At 43.6% G+C, this 26,630-nt stretch overlaps 1 protein-coding gene across 2 annotated transcripts in view; it reads left to right on the plus strand.

Annotated features, from left to right (window-relative positions):
- Nucleotides 1-3,754: 3,754 nt before the first annotated feature.
- Nucleotides 3,755-26,630, plus strand: part of LOC103091711 (estrogen receptor) — a 98,009-nt gene continuing 75,133 nt past the window's right edge. The window contains exons 1-2 of one of the 2 annotated variants that reach the window (XM_032956080.2): nucleotides 3,755-4,191; nucleotides 17,904-18,461. In XM_032956080.2, coding sequence (XP_032811971.2) covers nucleotides 17,917-18,461 — 545 coding nt within the window. In that variant the 5' untranslated portion in view covers nucleotides 3,755-4,191; nucleotides 17,904-17,916. Of the gene's footprint in view, nucleotides 4,192-17,584; nucleotides 18,462-26,630 lie in introns of those variants that run through there. The other variant, XM_032956079.2, reaches the window with a different exon arrangement.

The raw sequence follows: 26,630 nt of genomic DNA on the forward strand, positions 1-26,630 counted from the left end.
ACATGATCTCTCTCTCTCCGTGAGGTTTACATGATCTCTCTCTCCGTGAGGTTTACATGATCTCTCTCTCTCCGTGAGGTTTACATGATCTCTCTCTCCGTGAGGTTTACATGATCTCTCTCTCCGTGAGGTTTACATGATCTCTCTCTCCGTGAGGTTTACATGATCTCTCTCTCCCTGAGGTTTACATGATCTCTCTCTCCGTGAAGTTTACATGATCTCTCTCTCCGTGAGGTTTACATGATCTCTGTCTCCGTGAGGTTTACATGATCTCTCTCCGTGAGGTTTATATGATCTCTCTCTCCGTGAGGTTTACATGATCTCTCTCTCCGTGAGGTTTACATGATCTCTCTCTCCGTGAGGTTTACATGATCTCTCTCTCTCCGTGAGGTTTACATGATCTCTCTCCGTGAGGTTTACATGATCTCTCTCTCTCCGTGAGGTTTACATGATCTCTCTCTCCGTGAGGTTTACATGATCTCTCTCTCTCCGTGAGGTTTACATGATCTCTCTCTCTCCGTGAGGTTTACATGATCTCTCTCTCCGTGAGGTTTACATGATCTCTCTCCGTGAGGTTTACATGATCTCTCTCTCCATGAGGTTTACATGATCTCTCTCTCCGTGAGGTTTACATGATCTCTCTCTCTCCGTGAGGTTTACATGATCTCTCTCTCCGTGAGGTTTACATGATCTCTCTCTCCGTGAGGTTTACATGATCTCTCTCTCTCCGTGAGGTTTACATGATCTCTCTCTCCGTGAGGTTTACATGATCTCTCTCTCCGTGAGGTTTACATGATCTCTCTCTCCATGAGGTTTACATGATCTCTCTCTCCGTGAGGTTTACATGATCTCTCTCTCCGTGAGGTTTACATGATCTCTCTCTCCGTGAGGTTTATATGATCTCTCTCTCCGTGAGGTTTACATGATCTCTCTCTCTCCGTGAGGTTTACATGATCTCTCTCTCTCTGTGAGGTTTACATGATCTCTCTCCGTGATGTTTACATGATCTCTCTCCGTGAGGTTTACATGATCTCTCTCCGTGAGGTTTACATGATCTCTCTCTCTCCGTGAGGTTTACATGATCTCTCTCTCTCCGTGAGGTTTACATGATCTCTCTCTCTCCGTGAGGTTTACATGATCTCTCTCTCTCTGTGAGGTTTACATGATCTCTCTCTCCGTGAGGTTTACATGATCTCTCTCTCCGTGAGGTTTATATGATCTCTCTCCGTGAGGTTTACATGATCTCTCTCTCTCTCTCTCCGTGAGGTTTACATGATCTCTCTCTCCGTGAGGTTTACATGATATCTCTCTCCGTGAGGTTTACATGATCTCTCTCTCTCCGTGAGGTTTACATGATCTCTCTCTCTCTCTCCCTACCACCTCATCCTGAGGTTCGTCGTGCGTTCCCCTCCGTTTTCGTCGCTGGGTTACACCCGTAGATACTACTGCTCAATTGGGATTACGCACAGCATCACCCAAAAAAAAACTTCGGATAATTTCGACCGGACCTTCTTGGGTTTTAAAGAAAGCGTTAATAATTAGTTATCTACTGCTGGATGTAGGATAGCTTGCGCACGAGCTATCCCAATCGCTGCATCGGTGGATCTAATGTGGTGCACGGCCACAAGTCAACAATGCGTACAATCATCACGGACGTTGTGTGTGTAAAAAGGCTGAAGACTTCAGTTGTCATTGGCAGTGTTACCACTGGCAATCGTGGAAGACTGCGGTTGCGATGCGCTGAAGCTAATTCGGCAATTGAGGTATATAAGGCTACGTTCGACATACGCAGAAAGGTGACGGGAAAGTACGAATATAAACCTTTACGTGACGGTGGTATTCTGCATCGCTTTCCTACACGCCTCGGAAGCGTTGAATGACGTTAAATGAATGTTGCGCCCGAGTTAATAAGTACAGTACTTAAAAGGCGGACGAGGGCTCATGCATCAATGCTTTCAACGTTGATTGGAAATTGAAAGAGAAAAAAAACAATACAAATGAGACGGTAAACAAGACAGAGAATTAAGCGTTATCTAAGGAAATTGTGCTCAGGAATTGCGACAATTTATTAATTGTGGGGGACGTGGGGGACGGGGGGGGGAATTGAGTGATCCATTTCTAGATACTGTACCATTTTGATTCGTCATGGCTCACTAAGTATTGTTACAGTCGTTACAGTGTTCGCTCTATCTGGACCAAATGTGTCAGGAGAGTGGTCAAAGTTTCAACAAATGCATTGCGATTGGTGAGAAACCTGTAGATGTTGTTTCTTTTTCTCCATATTATTTTGATGGGGGTATCTATAAATGGACCACCGTGTAATAACGCAACGTTGTGCAGAATGTGCAAAATGCCATTGGGGAGTTTGGAAAATTGCGTGCAGGCAAATTAATTCAGCATGGAAGGACAGTATAATAGCCTTGCAATATCTGCCATACACACAAGGAAGCAGATGTATTGGCAGACTCAACACTGATGACCCTTCTGCCAAAATTCACTAAATCAGGGAAGTATGACGTTTAATACAGTGGTGAACAGTGCGTTTGGCTACCACACAGTATCTTAAGCACAAGCTTCAGTGGAAACATACATTCACGCAAAGTTTAGAATGTTTTTTTTTTTAAAGCTGCACTTTACTTTGAAAGAAGCAATATTATTCACGTTCGAGTTCAAGAAATCATCAAGGCCAATATCAGTTGCAATTGCAACTCAATGTTGCTTCCTCCTGCTAGATTCCCATCGTAACGGCAAAGTCGACACGCGATCTCCAAGGTCCGATGATCAGGTGCCACACCGTCATGCTTTGTACATGTTGAACTTCTTTCACACCGTACATAGCCAACCGTGCTAATCGGAGGTGCTGGTTTTCCCGAAGGTCACTGACCTCGAGGAGCCACTGCGATGCCTCTCTGGGTGACCCAGGCTTCCTGTACGTGTCCCAACCATCACAACTTCCACGTCCTGGTTAAAGTAAGATGAGATTGAACACTTTATGTTTTAGTGGCCTTCATCAGGTGAAGGGACGAGACTGTCTGGAGGACAGCGCTTGTGTTGTGGCCGAAACGTCGTGAGAATATTATTGTGTTATTTTATTTTATCAATTTATTATTTTATTCTCATTCTACGTGACTTTACCGAAAGAACCAAAGAAGATGAATCCTTGCAGTCACGAAAGCTTTAAATCGAAATTTATGTTTTAGTGATCACACTGTTGAAAAATATATTTGATTGATTTTAACTTTGATATCTTACACCATTTTCATACGCGTTTCTCGTTATTTTGTGTGATGCATATATTTACAATGTTTTATTTTTATGTCATTCCGTAAAGCGCCTTGAGGTCACCTTTTCATGACAAGCGATACAAAATAAAGATTGATTGATATCTACATTTTGTTTTCTGAACTTCCAAATTGTTGACACTATCCTCGTGTGATATGTTTACGAAGGTGTAAAGTTATCTTCTATTTGGTACCAGTAAAATGTTATTAATTGATTTATATTTAGCCATAGCCGATGCCCAATTTTGACATAAGTTAATGTTAATATCTCTCTTATAACTAAAACCTGTAGTTTTTTTATTATCATGAATTAGCAATGCTCTGCTGCTATGTACATTATTAAACTAGAGTGCCTTTTTCAGTACCCTTGGACAAAAGAGATGACATTTCTTTTTTCTATTTTAATGACAAAAAAATTCAGATCTGATTTAATGTTCTCTAAGAATATTGGACATTTCTTTTTAGCAGGAGCATAATTTTTTCACGGTAATTGAATTAAGTTTTGATGTAACATTGTCTTTGATGGTTTATAATTGTATGAGCAAAATTAACCAAATTAGAGGCTAAGGAATTTTATTTTCCTACAATTTATAATTCGCTTGGCATAGCTCAATTTACTTTTCTTTTCGAAAAAACTTACCTTTAATGACTTACTTTGGAAAATAATCTACCGGCAAAAATTATGTTGTTTGGATTTTTATAATGAAAGAAAATTACGTAAAAAAATGTAATTTGTTTATAAAGATGAGTGCAATCTCAAGGTCTTTTATTATTATTATTCTTATTATTCATAGGTCCTGGAAGTAGTTTCTTGTTATAAATTGCAGCACAACCTCCCGACAGTTTGAAGAAACATGGAAAGCGTGCACGGCTGAGTTGCGGATGCTGTGACATGCGCGCCTGACTGAAGGTAGGTAAATGTTTAAATTAATGTAATTTCTATAACCCTAATAATATCGTAATGTATTATAACGCACGGATATTACAGTCATATAACGTAAACGGTCGATTAAAGTGTTATTACATTTTTTGCAAACAAAATATTTGCAAGGTAAGTTCCCCAAACAGTCATGTACTTGATATGGTGGTGCAGGTGTTTGCGCACTAATGGTGTAAACCTGGCTACCAGAGTTTGATTTCCTACCATGGCCAATATCAGCGGTGAGTCAGTTTTAGAAAATGTATTTATACTGGAGGAATCCGATGAGCTATGAAGCTTTTTTTCACAGATGTCCAGTCGGGGCAGGTAAGAACGTTACAACAACAAACAAAACAAAAACATGACAGTACAATAAAGTTTTGATTTAAAGCTTTCGTGAATGCAGGGATTCATATTCTTGGTTCTTTCGGTAAAGTCGCGTAGAATAGAAGGGAAACAATAGAATAATAAAATATAAATATTTTTATATTTTTATAAATGTTTTACATTTTTTTGGTTCTTTCGGTAAAGTCACATAGAAGGGAAACAATAAAATAATACAAATATCAATATGTTTTATATTTTTATAAATATGTTTTATATTTTTATTATGTTATTGTTTCCCTTCTACGTGACTTTACTGAAAGAGCCAAGAATATAGTGCAAGAAAAGGTAAACAAATTGGCCCAACACATACAAATAAAACAAAAAAACATCCTTTTGCTGCCACACAAAGCCCACTGAGGTATTAATTTATTTTGCAAAAGCGAACTGGCCACTAATGATAGCTCAACAAAGTGGCTTATTATTTTAACATCTGAACCATTATCCAGCAGTGAATTGGCAATTGGTGGGACATTTCTTTTTTACACATTAGCAAAATAAGCATTACAAATTTGATGCTGTTTTAACCTTTAAAAAAAATGTAATCTGAACCAGAGACGTAAACCGCAGTCCTTCCCGTGTCGAGCAAGGCTGTTTAGTATGGGTTTAATATTTCACGCCTTGTGAGTCAACCAATTATCACAATGCAGGGTTACAATTTGGTTCAAGACCTGTCTATTTTATTAACCACTGTGTTAATTTAGCAGCTTCTAGTGACTGCAGGATCACATAATCCTGTTACATGTCACATACAAATTCAAATGTTTTGATTATTACATCATTCTATGCAATTGTCGTGAGCTCAGATAATCGATAATCATCAATGCCTCTTTGAATTAGAGCCGGGGTACAGTGCCTCAGAGAAGGAAATTACGTTTTTTCTATTGAATCTGATCGAGGAGCGCATGCTCTGGAGATTGACAGGCTCCCCATTTTTTAATTAGGATGCCATCTCGCCCTACTTCAGTATAGTGTGGTATTTGTGTTTAATAATTATTTACACTATTCACTCAAATCAATGGTGTATTTATACAGAACATACCCTAATGTTACATATAATGCTGGAGAGCCCTGGAAAAAATTTGGTAACGCACGAATGCGACTTTCGTTGAGAGTAGGTGGATTCAGTGACTGAAAAAGTATTTTTTTTAGTTTGCTGCATGGCCACCTCTGAGGAGGTAATATTGTACAATAAATATTACCCAAAGTGCATTTTAAAGTACTACTATGAGGATAGCTCGGGTTGCCCATAAAAACTATACGTGGTTTATAAAGTTTGTTTTAGGACGCCACTTTTGTTGAAAACCCCCCCAACATATACGCACATAAACCATCATATTCATCTCGGTCACTGTGCACACCGTGTAACTGAAGGCTCACTTGTTTGTACTCAAGTCTACATTCATGCCTGCCTGCTCAAACATACGTTCGGTAGTGCTCATTTCTCTTGGTTGGCTGCCTTGAACCAGTGGTGAAATTGGAGTGCATTTATTAATAGACAATAGGTCACGACATCAGAACGCACGTGGTTTGCTTACGTGAAGTATGTTCTGGGGGCTCCTATCGGATGGAATCAGTGGGAACCGTGCTCATAAGTTGAGGGAACTTATCTGGACAGTGTTGGCTCATAGTGGATTGCCGTTTTGTACAAAGAGCTAAGTTTGATTCTTGCTGTGGTTAAAATGGTATTGGTTCATAGATTATTTCAACCTGGCCGATTTACAGCATCCACTGACATAATAATGTGAATTGCATATCAAAACACTGAACATTGCGAACTCGTGGGCGGCAGGGTGGTGCAGTGTTAATACTTGTGCCTCACAGCAAAAAGGACCAGGGTTTATTTCTGACTCGGACACCTTTATGTGTGGAGTTTATATGATCTCCCTTTGTTCTGCATGGTTTTCCTCCACAGGCTACAAAAAAAACCAGCAATGTAAATGGTATTGCCCAAACATACAAATTCTGAAATATTACCTGTAAATTGCTCATTTAGGATTTCACACAGTGGCAATATCATCGCCTACTTGGCAGGAGCCTTCTGAAAAAGCTGATCAAGAGTCTTGATTTGTGATTTTTCTTCTCTCATTTTTCTTTAATATTTTGCATATTCTGCCGCAAGTGGCCACACATAACATTGAGTGCTTTCTTGTCCAATACTCCATTTCCTCGATGTTCAGAGGTCAATTTCGAAGTTTGGCTCGTGCACAGAAGCAGCATATGAGCTGCGAAGTTGGACAACGCTTCTTCCATGAGGGCTTTTCAGTCAGCCATTGCCACTAGAATATCGCTTCAAAAATAACACATTTACACAAAACAAGCATCTCACCTTCACCAGAGACGTCCCTGTTGGGGTTGAAACCTCAAGGCCTTTCCAGGGAAGCAAATACATTATCCCAAATTTTTTTATTGTTATGGCAAAATGCACTATTATAGTCAACTGGAAATAGTACGCTCCCCCAACACTGCAGGAATGGGCCAATACATTATCAACAATTTCTGCTTTAGAGCATTGAAGTGCAAAACTAAGGGACAGGGAGGAAGCTTTCCACCAAACATGGAACTCCCTTCACTACCTCTTCTCCGGTGGGTATTGATTCGTCAGAGCATTCATGAGGGCATTTAGGCACCCCCACCCTTTTGCCACCCCCCCCCCCTATTTTCTTCTCCTACAGGGGTATCAGAGCTTAGGAAGACACCAGGGGGTTGTAGAGTTTATTGAAACAGTTTATTGAAACGTGCGGTTTAGACAGGTTTCCATTGCACTGTAATCCGTAATGTGTTTGTTGCTGATGTCAGCCCCCTTTCATAGTCTCTGTGTTTGCCTGAATCGTTAATAAAATACTTTTGGAGAAAAAATAAGACATTTAGCACATTATGTTCTGTAAAGTTGTTGCCATCTTACCGTGCCTTTCTGGAGGGGTGATTTCAATAATAATCTTTTGATAAAGACTAAGTTGGTAATGAGGGGGCCAGGTGGCCCAGACATCAGCGCACTGAGCCTGCACGACCGAGATTATAGGATCTAATCCAGGCAGCCGTATGTGATTTTGGTCATGACCAAATGCACTTTCTCCAAATGTGTCGTTAGTGTTTCTGTTCAATGCTGAAATTAGCATTTTGACTTTGTTTTCAATACAGAGCAGATAGATAATAAGTAGCTTTTAATATAATCAGCATCACTTTAAATGCATGGTATTATCAACATTCTTAAGATGAAATACTGAGCATGCTCTGTAATTTTAAGCATAATTTTCTTTCAGAAGGCCAGTGTGGGAGTGTGAAATATGCTTCATTTAATTAAAAACAGCATTGATTGTTTATTCCAAAGGCATAATACAAGGCTATGGAGTTGGAAGTAGGCTGCATAAACTATGTGTGGTGCATTGTCCAAGATGTGCATGGCAAGCACGTTCATGCAGCGGTTTTATATGTGCACGTGTAGGTGTGTTCCAGGGGAATCTTTTGCTTTCCCTTGTGGGTCACTATACAGTACTTAAATATTAACGAAGACTACAAGGCTTCATGAAATGTACTGCACTGTATTCCACCAAATTGTGTTTTATTTTTTGTATTTATGTTGTTGGGCAAGTGATAGTATCAGTATTTTTTTATTATCAACAAACACAAGTATGTGTTTGATATATTTTAGGATTCTTTACTTTCTGATTGAGCTGTTGTGAGGTGGCAAGGAGATGGCAGAACATAAAAATGTATCCTTGGATCAGTGTTCGTGGTTATTTGAGTGTTGTCCGCTTCTGAATTCAAACATTAATGGAACTGGCAAGACATTTTGATGCGGGACCCTCCTGACAACGAGTCTTGAGGCTGAGGCTCTCCTGGGTTAAGGGAATTATTTGTATTGTAATAACAAGCAAAGGCATATGGTGAAAGGAATCATTCAAATCTGTAAATGATGAGAAAACCCTTGACGGCCAAAAAATAGGCTGGAAAAATTTATTTAACACACATTGATGTGCATTGCATGTACATGTTGTATTTTTGGAACCACCAACTCAAAAGCTTGAGAAAATGTGCAGCCGTGTCACTGCTGCCTGTTGTCCACATTTCTCAGTTGTTTAGTTGGTCTACAGTGATCAAATTATCACACATGCAGTTATTTTGAACTGGTGGTCTGCATAATTCGAATAGAACGTGTATACTTCATTTCTAAGGTTGTAGAGATGATTTATGATCATGAACTTTGAGGTGGAAGTGGGATAGTATATTGTTGGCCGGGTGCATGGGTAAGCAACGACATTAGCCATGGAGAGGAAGGTTGTCTTGAGTAAGGCACCCTCGACATGTTGTTTACCAGAGGGCTCCTTCTTCTGTCCTTGTTCTGTGCTGCAAATCGAAACAACTTCTAGCAAATCACTGAAACATTTGTTTTGCAGTTTTAGGTGAGGTGAGGAAATGTGCAACGGAGCGTTGGGGGCAGTTTATTCTTGGCTATAGTGACACTGTTCAGGAGCTAAATGCCAATGTCGAGGTCTATTAGCCACGACGAGAGGGAGATAGTTTGTGTAGTTTTTCTATTCCGCTTCCATTCAAGGCGTGCAGACTACAGTGGGTTACTATATGGGAGGTGATTAAAGTGTTCATAGTTTCGTTTCATAGTTGCCTTTATTTGGTATAGCCCTGTGAGCCATTCGGATCTTGAATCGGGTGCAACCGCAACAAACAAAAAAACAAAAACATGAACAAGAAAACATCTTAAAATGACTTTGTGCATGTGCAAACAGAAAATCCAGGAAAAAAACATCAAAATATTCCTGAAATAGCACCGTACACCAACGCTGTGTGCAAAAATCCCAGTGGGATGCAAGTCAAACAACAACAACAAGAAAACTTAGATTAAGGCCATCAGTCTAACTCCGTACTACAATAAACAAAAACATGGCCAAACCAAAAAACTTTTAGAAATCACCAAAATAAAGCCATAAATGCAATGTAACAGTGATCATAGGAACTGTCAACGAATTTGTAACAATAAACTACATAAATAACATGTAACACCAAACCCTAGAGCCACAGCTGACTGCATGAGTCACTCCACAAACAACAGGAGCATTAGTCGGAGTATGACATTTTTCAATACACCTTTAAGATCAGCACACTCAATCAAAATACAGATAATACTTTGCAGCGGTCATCCGGAGCGAAACATTTTATTTTATTTTAGGCCACTGAATAGCAGTGGCAGCTAGAAGTGTACAACGCCTCTAGAGCAGTTTTGAGTGAAGATCTCATAGGTAGTGATTCAAGTTGCAGTTTATTGGCAATAGCATTCCAGACCCTGGGGGCATCAATAGCAAAGGCCCTTCCTCCGGTTTTTGTACGGCAATAGGGAATGTGAAGCTGGTAGATGAGCCAAGACCTGAGGTCAAATTTGTTCTTTGAAACAGAGAGAAGATCCAGCAGGTAGTCTGCGGATTTTTTTATAAGTACATCGTGAATAAATAAGCCGTCGAACATTAAGAGATGTTAAGTTTGACCCAATGTAGAGATCACAGTGGTGAGTCCTATATGGGCAGTTCAATGCAAATCTTAAGGCCGAGTGATAGATGGAATCAAGCTTCTTCAGTACTCGGGACTGATTTATACACGATATCACAGTAATCAAGTAGAGGCAGTATGGTAGCTTTTATCAATTCCAAACGGAACATTGGGGGGAAGCAGTGCTTGTGTCGATACAGAAAACCAATTTTTATTTTTGTCTTTTTACCAATATAATCAATGTGATCTTCAAAATTCAGTTTTGAATCCAGGATGACCCCAAGATACCTATAGGTCTTGACTTGCTCTATTTGATAATTATTTAAGGAATGTAATTTGGGAAAAATAACTTTCCGCTTTAGTCCCGGTGAGAAGCATAGCACCTTGGTTTTGGAGGTATTTAGGACTAGTTTAAGAGCAACTAGCTGATGTTGTAGTTTGTTGAAATCACCCTGGAGCTTAGCAATCACGTCATCTGGCGAGCGGCCAGCAGTAATCAGTATCGTGTCATCTGCAAAAAGATTTACCCTGGAATGATCCAGGTCAGTGTCCAAGTCATTGACATAAAGAGAGAACAAGAGGGGGCCGAGGATGGAACCCTGTGGAACCCCTTTTGTCATCTTAACACTGTTTGACCTCCAACCATCTGTGAATACAGTTTGGGTGCGAGAAAAGAGGTAATTTTTTAACCATTTTACTGTGTTTTTGGAAAAACCAAGGCAACTTAGTTTACCAAGCAGGGTGTTGTGGTCTACTGTATCAACAGCTTTGGACAGGTCAAGAAAAAGACAGGCACAGTACTGCTTATTATCAAGGCTACTGTGAATTTGATTCAGAGAGTCTAATGCAGCAGATGTGGTGCTGTATTTTTTTCGGAACCCAGATTGTTTTAGATGTAGTAGATAGTTGGTGGACAGGAAACTGCTAATTTGGTAGTTGAATAATTTTTCAAAAATTTCATCAATGGGGACAAAATTGAGATAGGTCGGTAGTTATTGGGATCATCTTTAGGGCCCCCTTTGTGAAGTGGACGGACATAGGAATGTTTCCATTCTAGAGGAACTGATGCTTCTTTGATGGACAGGTTGAAAATATGGGCTATAGGTTTGTATATTAGGTGACCAACCGTTAGTAGAGCAAAGACGGGAAAACTACCTGCTCCGGTAGAGGAGGATCCTTTGAGGTAGGACAACTGTTTCAGAACATTACTTTCGTGGATTGGCTGGAAACTAAATTCGTTTAATGTTTGGACAGGGGTGTAGGAATTTGCATGAGCAGGGGTGACTCCCAATACATTATCAAAAAGATTACCAGCTTCAGAAAAATGAAGGTTAAAATTGTCAACTATTTTTTGGGGATCTGAAAAATATTCCCCATTTCGGTTAAGCTCAACGGGCAAATTGTCTGTTTTGGATGCCTTTTTGATACATTTGATTGTTTTCCAAAAAATCCTGGCATTTCCATGTGATTCCAGGAGAGTGGAGGAAAAGTAGGCATTTTTTGCATGCCGTATTTTTTTGACACATCTATTCCTTAAAATCCTGTACTCTAGCCAGTCATTTACCAAATTACTTTTCTGAGCACATGCCTAAGCCTTGTCCATAGTTTTCATGAGCTTTGTAATCAAAGGATCATACCATGGTGGGCGGTTGCCTTTAGTTTTAAATCTAACCAACGGAGCATGTTTGTTAAGAATTTGGAGAAACGTGTACCTGAAAGTCTCCCAAGCCGTAGTCAGGTTGGGGATATCACAGACCTTGTCAATATCCGAGTGAGGCACATCATTAGTAAATGCCTGAGTGCTGAAGTGCCTCAAAGAGTGCTTCTCAACAATTTTAGGAGGGCTTTGGGTCTGGCTGATGATCTCACCCCAAAAATGAAGGAGTGATCACTAAGGTTATTACCCAGAACACCAGTCAGTGCAAAATTGTGAGGGGCATTTGTCAATAGGACGTCAAGCAGAGTTGACTGACCCGGATTTTTTAGGTTGGGTCTTGTGGGGACATTTATTAATTGAAACAGGTTAAATTCATATGTAAAATTGGTGGCCACGGCCGGCGGGTTTAGCCAATTCCAATTTAGATCACCCACTAAAACTATTTCACATTTTGGGAGGCCCTCAAAAAGCTCTCTCAGTGCAGATGCAGCTTCAACATCCTTCCCACTAGGCGGTCTATAGCAGCACACTACCAATATCTGTTGTTTATTTAGGAGAGTTTTTCTGAGAGCTAAACCTTCAAAGCAACATTTTTTAATGTGTGAGCTGGTGAACATGCAATAGTATTACGAACATAGATGGCAATTCCACCTCCTTTAGATCCTCGGTCAAGCCGAAAAAGGTTGTAGTTGTCAATCGTAATCTGCAAGTCATTGACGGCAGGAGTGAGAAATGTTTCTGTTAGGCAAAAAATGTCCGGGTCAAGATTTGCCACTTCTAGTTTTAGTTGACTTAATTTAGTCACAAGCCCTCTGATGTTGACATGTAGAACACCAACACCTTTTCTGCCAGAAAAATCTGCAGAATTATACGAGTTCTTTACATTTGGGCAAGGATGAATTTCACTACCACCCAGAAATAAGAAATGTAGAATTAACAGTTTGCACACGTATTTTCTGTGAAAGGATGAAGAGCGGCGAACCTTGGACGAATAGCAGCAGCTCGTAGATGGTGTTATTTTTAAGAGCAGAATGAAGTTTGAAGGAGTGCTGGTGAAGTAATGGGACAAAGATAGGGTTTAAAAGGATACAAAGATGGAGTGTATAAGTGTCTATGAGCTGTTTCATTTGCAGGTGTAGTGGCAAATCGAGCAACAAGTATGGACGCAAAGTAATGAGGGTAGCTGTTTGTAGAGTTGAGTGTGGCACCAGATATGGCCGGGAGGGACAGCAGTAGGATACACAGCAAGAGAATTGCCATCTCTAAAATATCCGGGGTGAACACAGATTAACACACAAGCGGAAAAGAAAAAATATATATACTTGTAGCTGCTGCTGTAGAAGTTGCTGTAGCAGCTGCTGTAGCTGGATCCGTTGCTGCGACTGTGATTGTTTCTGCTGCAGCAGCAGCATGTACACATGAGGGGGATCGCATTGGAGATGTGTATGTGCCCTGTTGAATGGGCTGCTGGGTAAAGCATTGAAGCGTGTTAATTATTTAATATACTTTGAAACCTCCCAAAATCAGAGATCCTCTCTCGTTGCTTTATTTTCACAATTTAGTGAATTAATCATCTAATTACTACAAACTAGTTATCAACAGATTAGCATAATTCTTACTATAGATACAGCCATTGATATAATCTTTCAGACACTTGTCAAAACATTTACTTAACATTCTATATATACACGCTGTTATTATATTTTCTGAATATTCATCGTTGCTGATGTGCAGTCTGGGTCTCTTTCCTGAGACTTGCTGTTACTTGACTTTCCTCGCTGGTTTTATTGATCATCTTACGTTTTCCTCTCTGTATGCCATGAGGGGTGTGTCACGCAAGTGCAGGGGCTCATGCACTTTGCTCTGAACCCAATGATTTGAGTTTGGTTCCTGACCTCGCAGGCAATAATTATGCAGCAGGTTGGCGCAGTGGTAACAATCATGCCTCGCAGCAAAAAGTACCTGGGTTCAACTCCCAACTCAGGCACTTTTCTGCGTGGTGTTTGTATGTTCTCCCCTGGATTCTCTGGTTTTATCCCAAAGATAAAAAAAAAATCTAACAGATATTGGGTTTATACACAGCAACAACACCACGCCCTACTGCAAACAATTAGCAGAACCCTCCAGAATAATAGTCTTGGGACTCAGTGAGGCTTTCTTGGGTAAACAAGCTTACATATAAAAATATAAAAAAATCAAGTGATGTTTGAGCTAGTACAAAGCACCCCTTCACCATCACAATCCTTTAAGTTATTTGGACATTTTTTTATTCACCATATGTGGGGAAGAATGCTCCAACAGCCCCAATGATAGGCATGGCATGGGCAGGCCTTCATCCAGCAGTGGATTCACATAGGGATATACATTATCATATAGATTGTGTTATTATATGCAGGAAAACTTCCATGAGTCTCAAGACTTTATCAGGAAGGTTCTGCCAAGTTTTCGCAGTAGGGGACGATGTTGCTATCAGTAATCCTAATTTAGTCATTGATCTTTCAGCATTGGTATGTTTGGCCAATACCACTTACATTGTATTATTTTTAATTTGCTATGGGAGGAAACTGGAGAACTCGGAGGAAACCCATGCAGAATAGGGGAAGGAATATACAAACACCACACAGAAAGGTGCCCACATCCAGAATCGAAACCAGGCCCTTCTTACTATGAGGCACAAGTGTGACCACTGTTGACCATGATGCTTGCGGGTGATTCTTTGTTTATCAACAGGGCTGCATCACCCTTCCACACCCTCACATGGTGTTGCCCCTCTGCTGTTCAGTGCTTTAACCACTGGTTGAAGGAATAAATAGTAGTTTGTTAGTGTTAAAGGCTAATTCTTAAAACATTAATCATGTGTAATGACTCCATTATTCAACTAAGTACTATGCTTTTATCAAAAGCCATGCAGGATATTCGTGATCTTTCGTTTAATGTATGGAAAAAGTCAAAAAGTGTCTGTACTCAGATATCAGAATCAAAATCTTTATTTATCCTGGAGAAATCCGATGAGCTATGAAGTTATTTTTTCACAAAAGTCCAGTAAATAATCAGGTGGCCCTTGTGTCTTTTGACCATCCAAATCCAGTGGTCTGATTACATATTCCCCTGGCAGGGGCCAGTCAGTCACTTTTGAATTTTCACAAATTGGTAGCAAGTTTATCAGCTCTGGATGAACAACTGATTTGAGTTCACCCGCGACCGAGATTTAAATGCACGTTACTTGTATGAGATGAGTGCTTTAAAGCACAGTACCAACCAGCCGGATAACCACAGTGGTAAAAGTAGAAGTGCAGCGTTGCAATTACTCGCTCATGCCACGGCAGGCAGAAGTTGCCTGTACGCAGCGGGAACACGAGAGACAGCCCCTTCAGGAGTGTATTTTTGGTCTACTCTTTCACACTGGCCAGACATACCAGAGTGCTGTAGAAGTAATCCACATAATGTTTGAATGGCCCTCTGTGTTGAAAGTTGTACAGGGTGCAATACAGGAACGAGTGGGCGATTATCTTTTTAACACCTGTTCTTGTGTAATGCGTGCAAACGTCAAAACAAAGTGAAAAATAATTCAGAATGGAGATTCACCAATGCACAGGCTGCTGCTATTGCTTGCGAATTTTCATAACGGAATTCATCAGTAAGAGATCGCTGATTTATTTAATTTAATATATGCATAACTATATCGTTCGATTTCTTTAAATAATTGTACTAGGCTCTGTAATATAATTTGGCAGGGGTGCGGGTTCATAAAATGACATTGATTTATGCTCAAATTACTCCATTGTATGTTTAGACGTCTTGAATGTTATTAGGGTTATAGGCGATATTTTTTACTGGAATTTATTTTGCTTTAGTTTAATCCTGAATGAAAGCTCTATGCCTGACACAAAACATGAATTAAACTGTGTTATATTTACTACTGTTATAACATTTTAGTGGGGAAATTAGGATATTCCATAGTTCCAGTGTTTGCAACACAGCCTTGGTGCATCTTACGTGGAGTTGGTGTGATAAGCCAGTATTTTGTCTATGGATCCGTGTGCAAATAGATCACACTAGTGTATCGTGTTAATTATTTTCTTGCAATGGAACTACAGACCACAAGATGGCCTACTTAGCATGAACATTCTAAACAAAAAATAACATTTAATCAGTATATTTAAAAAAAAAATACTGCAGTGGCAAACATGTTCTATTGCATCTTTTATAGAAGAATAAAAAACGTGTTTTTAGATTTTTGTTCAGAGGTTTTCCTTGTTGTTTTATATCGCACATCTCATTTTCACATTTGGTTAATATTACAAACAGATTAAACCACTTACAACATAACATCTCCCACTGTGCTGGCTAGAAATTCCTTGAGAACATAGCATAAATATTTCATACGGTGTGTTGTTTTTTCTTTGAGACCCACCGAGAGAATTGACTAAAATACAGAGTTTCATATTTGGGGATTTCTTTGCTCTGACTACTGTTATTTGAAACCGGATAGCTTTGTGTGTGTTGTTGTCTCGTCTTGTGGAACAATATGTTTACTGGCTCCAGTAAGAATGATGCCAGATTTTTAAAGCACTGAGGTAGTTAAGTGCGTACAGCGACGGTTAATGCCTGTGTAATCTTCTTAGGGGAGTGAGTAGAAGATCTTTTCGAGACATTGATTCGTAGACTCGGTGTTTACTAATGTGCCTCTTTGAGATTTGGATAATTATTTACTCGCAGATATATTATACATTTAATAATCCTATGATGGTGTGTGTGTGTGCTGAAATAAATGCAATAGTAATGTAATTTTAAAAAAAAATTGTGAGGATATTTAAGATCATGAAAATAAAACAGGATTTATTGAGATTTAAAACAAAGGTCTTTTACGAATTGAATGCAAAATATAACTAATTGATTTAAGAATTAGGATTTGTAGAAAAAATATCCGTAGGCTATTAATATAGATACAGTTCGTACGTGTTATTTTCAGAAAATGTTCTGGCGTGAAGATCTAACATTCCTGTCAACGTAGCTTTCATTTAAATTGCAACTTTGGCAAGTCAAGGCAGTATAAAGGTACATCAAAATGTTTACAATATGCTAAAAACAATGAGTAAACATTTACTAATTAAAGCTTTGTGGGTAGTGGACTTTTTTCCGCCCTTAAATTCATGAATGAAAAATGCCATTTTTAAAACTCCCACCAAGTGCCAACTAAGTGTTTGGTAGGTTTAGGGATAAATTATTCATCTTGCTTCTCCTGTAGAACACAGCACTAAGCAGCACTCACACGTGGCTGGACTGACAGCCGTTCATGCAGATGATGCCTCCTTGGCCCCAGCAGCTGAACCCAGAGGTGGTGGCGGTGCCCATGCGAGAACACACTCGCAAAGCGCTACAGAACGCAGCGAGTTTGCACCGAAACCATTGCCATGGCAATTATTATTCCTGCAAGAAAAATCAAGCCGCATTAAATGAAATATCTAGCTTTTACCTGTTCACAGTACATATTAAGCCATTGGCATTTTAATGCATTGCATTACTAATCATACAAAACAATCCTTGGTAGATAAATTAGAATTATAGCCAGCAAGAAATAAGTTTGCAATTACACACGACGATGTATTCTGTTGTCTGCGTGGCAAAGTTTACACGCAATTATGAGCTTTAAATCAAGCTGCATAAAACTACCAGGGATGAGCGACGATCATTGATATTGATTTGGCACCTCTTAACGTGACTGTTGTCTCCTCCTGCTCCAACGCAGTTGGTAACATCAGTGCTGACATAAACTAAATAAATAAATAACCACCACTGGCTGGCAGCCAATATAGCGAGTAGCAATGGTAAAAACCCAAGCGCGACTTTAGGAGCAAAGTTTGATGCGTTTACCCACCGCCTGCCAAACAAACTGTGAGCACAGAAGCCACTGGCAGTGCCGCGGTGTGACGGCACCGGCAGTACACAAGTAAGGAGGTGTTGGTGGGTTAGAGACAGCCCCGCAATAGTTGAGACCTCTAAGCCACTGCCCCCGGAAGGAAGGGGGCTTGGAAACTACCAATCTTACATTAGGAGTAGCTGGATTTATAAGTGGCTGAATATTGATGTCGTAGCGAGAGGGAATTTTTTTTTGTTTAACATTTTTTTGCGTGCGTATGTTGTATGCGTGCGTCGATCACAGACTTCGAGGGAGCATGGCAGGACCTTTCCCAAAAGCCTCGTCGTTGTCAAACCTACTGCAACAGGTGGAGGCGGCCACATCTCCCTCGAGCAGCCTGGGGGCACAGAGCCAGAGGCAGTGCCGCGAGGGCATCATGAACCCGGGGCCCTGCTCCGAGGCAGACCGGGGCTTCTGCATCAACAACAGGGACATGCCCATGGCGGCGTCATCATCGTCGTCCTTCAGCGAGGCACATGGCTACGAGTACTCCGGGGCCTCGCTCTACCAGCCACTGCCTCCCTCGTGCACAGAGTTCTCAATTGGAGCTCATCAACAACAACAACATCAGCACCAGCATCACCAGCACCAGCATCAGCAGCACCACCACCAGCAGCAGCAGCAGCCACAGCCGCAGCAGAATGGAGTTTTGGGCGAGGGGCAGAGTTCCCATCTCTCTTATCTTCCGCCCTCGACCGAGCTGCCCCAGTACGTGCCCTCCAGCCCCAGCGCGCCCTACAGCATGGAGCTCGGGGCAGGGCGTCCTCACGGCTACGACCCAGGGCCACAGAGCCTCTACAGGTAATACAGCAGCACCCAGCAGCACCTAGCCCACTTGCTTGCCCCGTACTTCGGGCGACGCTAAAAATTCGTTCCCGAGCGGGCGTGCGTTTGTTTCTTTGTCTTTGCATGTTTGTCCGAGTCGGAGCCGTAGTGCTATAGGTAGTGTACTGCCCGATGAAACTGGCTGTCCGAGTTCGATTCCTGCTCACGGCCAAAACCAGTGTAGAATATGTCAACCCGTCCTGGGCCTCTCCCCTCCACCACCCAGGTGACTCAACCTTAAACGAGTAAACCGGTGCAGTAAACATCAGCTCTGGGGAGACAAAGCGGACCGGACGTTTTGGCCATACTATTGCTTCATGCCGGCCTTCGTAGGTGCTCGCTAACAGCACTTTGCCAAACAGAATGTAGAGGCTGCACGGGGGATCTTTTTATTTATTGTTTTTTTCAGGTAGAAGTTTAAATGTTTTCAGTATCGATGTGGCTAGTATGTGTGTTCTCAGCTTAATCATGGTGATCAATGCACCTTAAAATATTACATTCCATCTTTAGTTGGTGATGTTTAGAGAGGATTATTTGTATTTTCTGTTATAGGATTTACAATTTAAATGAATTTCCGTCCCTTAAGTTATTTTTTTATAAATGTATATCTTGTTAATTTGTTTTATTCACCAACCTGCACTGACTGGTGTGATAAAGTATGGTCAGACAACCCCAGAGAGCAACAACATGTGGTGAGGTCGTCATCCAGCAGTGGATTGATGTACTGCCATTTATGAATCCTGTAATTTCTTGTAACTTTTCATTTGCTTGAGTATAGACTTTGGGTAGGCATGCCCTCTCATCCAGTGACATATTGTTATCTCATTTAAAACATTCTCAACCCTACATCAATCAATACATATCGCTGAAATCGCCATGGTCTTCAAGAATTATCAAACATTTTAATGTTAAAAGTCTACCTTCCAAATTTGTTTATCTAAAGCTATTTAGATAAACACATGGCAAAGACTTTGAACTGTTTGTATCAAGTGGTATGCATTGATTTTACTATAGTCATTGGGAAATATTACCAAATGTTTGATTTATACGGTGACTGACAACGCACAATGTGGCACCGTGGCTGTGCCTTCAATGGCTCGCACACACAAACGGGTTCAGATACAACACCCCTGAAATTCACTGATACATTCATTATGATTATTATTATATATCATGGTGCAGTACCTAAGAATATATAGTATTTTGAACTATTTTTATATGGGCATTATGCTCACACAGATATACCAACAGTTGAAATTATCACTTTTGATTGAATATTTAAAGATTGTAAACACACTCATACTCGTACACATAGAACAGTAAAATGTTGATTTGTAAATTAACGAGTTTGAAAATGCTATCCCTCAAGTCAAATGAGCACGAATATAAATTACCAATATGTAATAACACATTCCGATCCATACGATTTCTGATGTCGTGATTCGGCCTCGTGGATGATTATGGTGAATATACAGATAAACATTGGAATAAAAAGCCTGTCGCAATCCTGCCATTTACAGGTAATTATACGTTTTAAGATTATTTGTGCACTATAATATCTCAAATATACAGTGGAACAATAACATTGCAAGTAAAATAGATGATGATGATGATGATGATCTCGTGTACGAAATGGTGTAATTCAGCAACAATATGAGGATGGTTTTAGTCATTTGCAGTCTGGATACAGATGCTATACTGGGAAAGGGGCAGTCGGGAATGTACACAGCAGCATAAAAAGTATATGCAAATATATGAATTAGGTTAATAGGCGAAATGACATGAGATTTAGCAGAATCAAACCTCAGCAATAAATACACTTCATTAAACGGCGGAAAGGAGGTTTAAATATGAATCGCAACGAAAGGAGTAATGGCTGCTTCCGTGAGAATAACGGTGGTTGTGAGGTAATGCAGTGGACACGAGCGGGAGAATGTTAAATTGTGGATGAGATGATGAAATATGCTACAGACAGAGAGAGAAAAAGTAAGAGTGATGATCAAAAAATATCTCATCAACTGGACAGATTCGGATAAATGCCGTGACTCTCGTTTTATACGTGTGAACGAGAACCCTGAATAAAACTCTCTAGTTTCGAAGGGAGATTGATGTACTACTATATTTCATGTAGAAGATTTTTTTTGTAGATTTGGCAGTGGAGTGGCTCATTCATCGGCAGAGACATTAGGTGTTACTAAGGTAGTCATAGAATGTTTTACGGAACTGACATTGTACAAATGCATTGGATAGCTGTTTATATATTTTATCAAGTTAGCGATTAACATTAAGGATCATTATAGAAGAGGCTGTCCAAGCTATCCGGGCAGGTGGCTCAACGATAGAGTGGAGTGGCTCGAAAACGGGAGCATTGCGAGATTCAAGTCCTGGCTGGGGATTGACTCAGCTTGACTCAGCTTGACTCAGCCCATCATCATTCTGGGGTCATTTAAACAAGTACCACATTGTGGGGAAGTCAACAGTGCTTGTCGTACCGTGAGACTGATATTTGCCATAGGAATGGGAAATTACACCACGTGCTTGGGACTGTAAACAGGAGATGAGCACCACCTTAATGCTCATTTGAGGTGGATATTATTTTGGAATGTTTTTATATTTGTCAAAGGAGACAATATACCAAGCTCTGCCAGATAATGCATTGTCAGGCATTAAATATCAAAGCCAAATCTTTAGAAGTGTCATTAATTGTGTACACATTCATACATTACTTGGCTGTGTGTATGCACGCTGGTCAAATATTCGTTAGGAAAACCCACAAGTGCTTTGATGCCCCAAGAGGTTTCGGATTAAAAAGGTAAAACTTTCCCACCAAATACAACACAAACAATAATTTCCTGCCATGCTGCCCAGTTTTCCACCAAAAGGGCCACCCACCTTCACGTGTAGCTGTCAAAACGATACCACAGCCTGGCACACTGTGATCACTGTGACACATTAACAGCTTGCCAGTGTTGTTTTGAACGCTTTACATTCAAGCGCGAGCGTGGGGTGAACACGTGGACATTGCGTAGTGCTCACAAAGACGCATACGTTATTTGTGAGATAAAAAAAAAACATTGCATGTGAAATTGCAGTGTCCAAAATAGAGGAGAGAATAGGAGTTCATGATACTCAAGGTGGCCTTCATCCTAAGAGGGTGGTGCTCACTCAGTGACCATTTTAATGTTCATGATTTACCCACATCTTGAGCATTTTTGTTGATTTTATTTTGTGTTTTACAACGGATTATTCTGCATAGGTGAACCTCAAAATTGGTCCAGCTTTAACTTAATGGAATCTATTGGGAGACAAGACCTGCCATTTTGAGACTGTTTGATACCTAATTTTATTGAGACATGGGAAATCATCTTGTTTTTTTCACCACCAAATTGAGATTTGTTAGACTTTTAACTTGCAATGACAAGGCAATCTATGATATAATATTAATTTTAAAGACAGAAATGTCAATCTGAATAACAGCAGCACCAATGATTAGTCATCATCATCACCAGCTATGAACAATCCACTGCTGGATGAAGACCTCCCCATGCCCCGGCCATCCCTAATGATACGGCCATGTTACAATTCACCCAGCACCTACACATGAGCTGAATTCATTGTTCCATCTCCTCGGTCGCCATCCTCCTCTGGCAACTACTTCTCTATCAGTGTATAATGATAACTACAGTGAGTAAATGATTAATAAGTGAGAGCCTGATTAATAGCTGAGAGCCTGAATGGGTGAGAGTCTGGACAGGTGAGGGTTTGAACGGGTGAGAGTCTGGATAGGTGAGAGTCTGGACGGTTGTGAGTCTGGACGGTTGTGAGTCTGAACGGGTGAGAGTCTGGATGGGTGAGAACCTGAACGGGTGAGAGTCTAAGTGGGTGAGAACCTGGATGGGTGAGAGCCTGGATGGGTGAGAGCCTGAACGGGTGAGAGTCTACGTGGGGGAGAACCTGCATGGGTGAGAGCCTGGATGGGTGAGAGCCTGGACGGGTGAGAACCTGGACACGTGAGAGTCTGGACGGTTGTGAGTCTGGACGGTTTTGAGTCTGGACGGGTGGGAGTCTGGACGGGTGAGTGTCTGCACGGGTGAGAACCTGGACAGGTGAGAGTCTGGACGGGTGAGAGTCTGGACGGTTGTTAGTCTGGATGGGTGAGAGTCTGGACGGGTGAGAGTCTGGATGGGTGAGACTCTGGGACAGGTGAGGGCCTGGACGGGTGAGAGTCTGGATGGGTGAGAGTCTGGACAGGTGAGGGCCTGGACGGGTGAGAGTCTGGATGGGTGAGAGTCTGGATGGGTGAGCACCTGGACGGGTGAGAGTCTGGAAAGGTGAGGGCCTGGACGGTTGTGAGTCTGGACGGGTGAGAGCCTGGACGGGTGAGAGTCTGGACGGGTGAGGGCCTGGACGGTTGTGAGTCTGGACAGGTGGGAGTCTGGACGGGTGGGAGTCTGGACGGTTGTGAGTCTGGACAGTTGTGAGTCTGGATGGGTCGGAGTCTGGACGGTTGTGAGTCTGGACAGTTGTGAGTCTGGATGGGTGGGAGTCTGGACGGTTGTGAGTCTGGACGGGTGAGAGTCTGGACGGGTGAGAGTCTGGACGGGTGAGGGCCTGGACGGTTGTGAGTCTGGACGGGTGGGAGTCTGGACGGTTGTGAGTCTGGACAGTTGTGAGTCTGGATGGGTCGGAGTCTGGACGGTTGTGAGTCTGGACAGTTGTGAGTCTGGATGGGTGAGAGCCTGGACGGGTGGGAGTCTGGACGGGTAAGAGGCTTGAATGGGTGAGAGCCTGGACGGGTGAGGTTTTAGACGGGTGAGAGCCTGACGGGTGAGGGTGTAGATGGGTAAGAACCTGGACGGGTGAGATCCTGGACGGGTAAGGGTCTAGATGGGTGAGTGCCTGAACGGGTGAGGGTCTGGACGGGTGAGAGTCTGGACAGGTGAGGGCCTGGACGGTTGTCAGTCTGGACAGGTGGGAGTCTGGACGAGTGAGGGTTTGAACGGGTGGGAGTCTGGATGGGTGAGAACCTGGACGGGTGAGTGTCTGGACGGTTGTGAGTCTGGACGGTGGTGAGTCTGGACGGGTGAGAGTCTGGACGGGTGAGAATCTGGACGGGTGAGAATCTGGACGGGTGAGTGTCTGGCCAGGTGGGAGTCTGGACGGTTGTTAGTCTGGACGGTTGTGAGTCTGGATGGGTGAGAGTCTGGACGGGTGAGAGTCTGGATGGGTGAGAGTCTGGACAGGTGAGGGCCTGGACGGGTGAGAGTCTGGATGGGTGAGAGTCTGGACAGGTGAGGGCCTGGACGGGTCAGAGTCTGGACGGGTGAGAGTCTGATGGGTGAGGGTCTGGACGGGTGAGAGTCTGACGGGTGAGAGTCTGGACGGTTGTGAGTCTGGATGGGTGGGAGTCTGGACGGTTGTGAGTCTGGACGGGTGAGGGCCTGGACGGTTGTGAGTCTGGACGGGTGGGAGTCTGGACGGGTGAGAGTATGGACGGGTGAGAATCTGGATGGGTGAGAGTCTGGACGGGTGAGAGTCTGGACGGTTGTGAGTCTGGACGGTTGTGAGTCTGGATGGGTGAGAGTCTGGACGGGTGAGAGTCTGGATGGGTGAGAGTCTGGACAGGTGAGGGCCTGGACGGGTGAGAGTCTGGATGGGTGAGAGTCTGGACAGGTGAGGGCCTGGACGGGTGAGAGTCTGGACGTGTGAGAGTCTGACAGGTGAGGGTCTGGAAGGGGTGAGGGTCTGACGGGTGAGAGTCTGGACGGTTGTGAGTCTGGATGGGTGGGAGTCTGGACGGTTGTGAGTCTGGACGGGTGAGAGTCTGGATGGGTGAGAGTCTGGATGGGTGAGAACCTGGACGGGTGAGAGTCTGGACAGGTGAGGGCCTGGACGGTTGTGAGTCTGGACGGGTGAGAGTCTGGACGGGTGAGAGTCTGGATGGGTGAGAGTCTGGACGGGTGAGGGCCTGGACGGTTGTGAGTCTGGACGGGTGAGGGTCTGGACGGGTGAGGGCCTGGACGGTTGTGAGTCTGGATGGGTGGGAGTCTGGACGGTTGTGAGTCTGGACAGTTGTGAGTCTGGATGGGTAAGAGCCTGAAAGGGTGAGGGTCTGGACGGGTAAGAGCCCTGAATGGGTGAGAGCCTGGACGGGTGAGATTTTAGACGGGTGAGATGCTGGACGGGTGAGGGTCTAGATGGGTGAGGGCCTGAACGGGTGAGGATCTGGACGGGTGAGGGTCTGGACAGGTGAGGGCCTGGACGGTTGTGAGTCTGGACAGGTGGGAGTCTGGACGGGTGAGGGTTTGAACGGGTGGGAGTCTGGACGGGTGAGTACCTGGACGGGTGAGAGTCTGGACGGTTGTGAGTCTGGACGGTTGTGAGTCTGGACGGGTGGGAGTCTGGACGGGTGAGAGTCTGGACGGGTGAGAGTCTGGACGGGTGAGAGTCTGGACGGTTGTTAGTCTGGACGGGTGAGTGTCTGAACGGGTGAGGGCCTGGACGGTTGTGAATCTGGATGGGTAGGAGTCTGGACGAGTGAGAACCTGGACGGGTGAGAAACTGGACGGGTGAGAGTCTGGACGGGTGAGAGTCTGGACGGTTGTGAGTCTGGACGGTTGTGAGTCTGGATGGGTGAGAGTCTGGACGGGTGAGAGTCTGGATGGGTGAGAGTCTGGACAGGTGAGGGCCTGGACGGGTGAGAGTCTGGATGGGTGAGAGTCTGGACAGGTGAGGGCCTGGACGGGTGAGAGTCTGGACGGGTGAGAGTCTGACAGGTGAGGGTCTGGAAGGGGTGAGGGTCTGACGGGTGAGAGTCTGGACGGTTGTGAGTCTGGATGGGTGGGAGTCTGGACGGTTGTGAGTCTGGACGGGTGAGAGTCTGGATGGGTGAGAGTCTGGATGGGTGAGAACCTGGACGGGTGAGGGTCTGGACAGGTGAGGGCCTGGACGGTTGTGAGTCTGGACAGGTGAGAGTCTGGACGGGTGAGAGTCTGGATGGGTGAGAGTCTGGACGGGTGAGGGCCTGGACGGTTGTGAGTCTGGACGGGTGAGAGTCTGGACGGGTGAGGGCCTGGACGGTTGTGAGTCTGGATGGGTGGGAGTCTGGACGGTTGTGAGTCTGGACAGTTGTGAGTCTGGATGGGTAAGAGCCTGAAAGGGTGAGGGTCTGGACGGGTAAGAGGCCTGAATGGGTGAGAGCCTGGACGGGTGAGATTTTAGACGGGTGAGATGCTGGACGGGTGAGGGTCTAGATGGGTGAGGGCCTGAACGGGTGAGGATCTGGACGGGTGAGAGTCTGGACAGGTGAGGGCCTGGACGGTTGTGAGTCTGGACAGGTGGGAGTCTGGACGGGTGAGGGTTTGAACGGGTGGGAGTCTGGACGGGTGAGTACCTGGACGGGTGAGAGTCTGGACGGTTGTGAGTCTGGACGGTTGTGAGTCTGGACGGGTGGGAGTCTGGACGGGTGAGAGTCTGGACGGGTGAGAGTCTGGACGGGTGAGAGTCTGGACGGTTGTTAGTCTGGACGGGTGAGTGTCTGAACGGGTGAGGGCCTGGACGGTTGTGAAACTGGATGGGTGGGAGTCTGGACGGGTGAGAGTATGGACGGGTGAGACCGGGACGGGTGAGAACCTGGACGGGTGAGAGTCTGGACGGGTGAGAGTCTGGACGGTTGTGAGTCTGGACGGTTGTGAGTCTGGATGGTGAGAGTCTGGACGGGTGAGAGTATGGATGGGTGAGCGTCTGGACGGGTGAGGGTCTGGACGGGTGAAAGTATGGACGGGTGGGAACCTGGACGGGTGAGAACCTGGACGGGTGAGTGTCTGGACGGGTGAGAGTCTGGACGGTTGTGAGTCTGGACGGTTGTGAGTCTGGACGGGTGAGAGTCTGGACGGGTGAGGGCCTGGACGGGTGAGAGTCTGGATGGGTGAGAGTCTGGACAGGTGAGGGACTGGACGGGTGAGAGTCTGGATGGGTGAGAGTCTGGATGGGTGAGAACCTGGACGGGTGAGAGTCTGGACAGGTGAGGGCCTGGACGGTTGTGAGTCTGGACGGGTGAGAGTCTGGACGGTTGTGAGTCTGGACAGTTGTGAGTCTGGATGGGTGAGAGCCTGAACAGGTGAGAGTCTAGACGGGTAAGAGGCC

Source organism: Petromyzon marinus, chromosome 17, assembly GCF_048934315.1.
Source record: "Petromyzon marinus isolate PM22_M1 ecotype Great Lakes invasive population chromosome 17, UKy_Petmar_22M1.pri1.0, whole genome shotgun sequence".
NCBI lineage: Eukaryota > Metazoa > Chordata > Hyperoartia > Petromyzontiformes > Petromyzontidae > Petromyzon > Petromyzon marinus.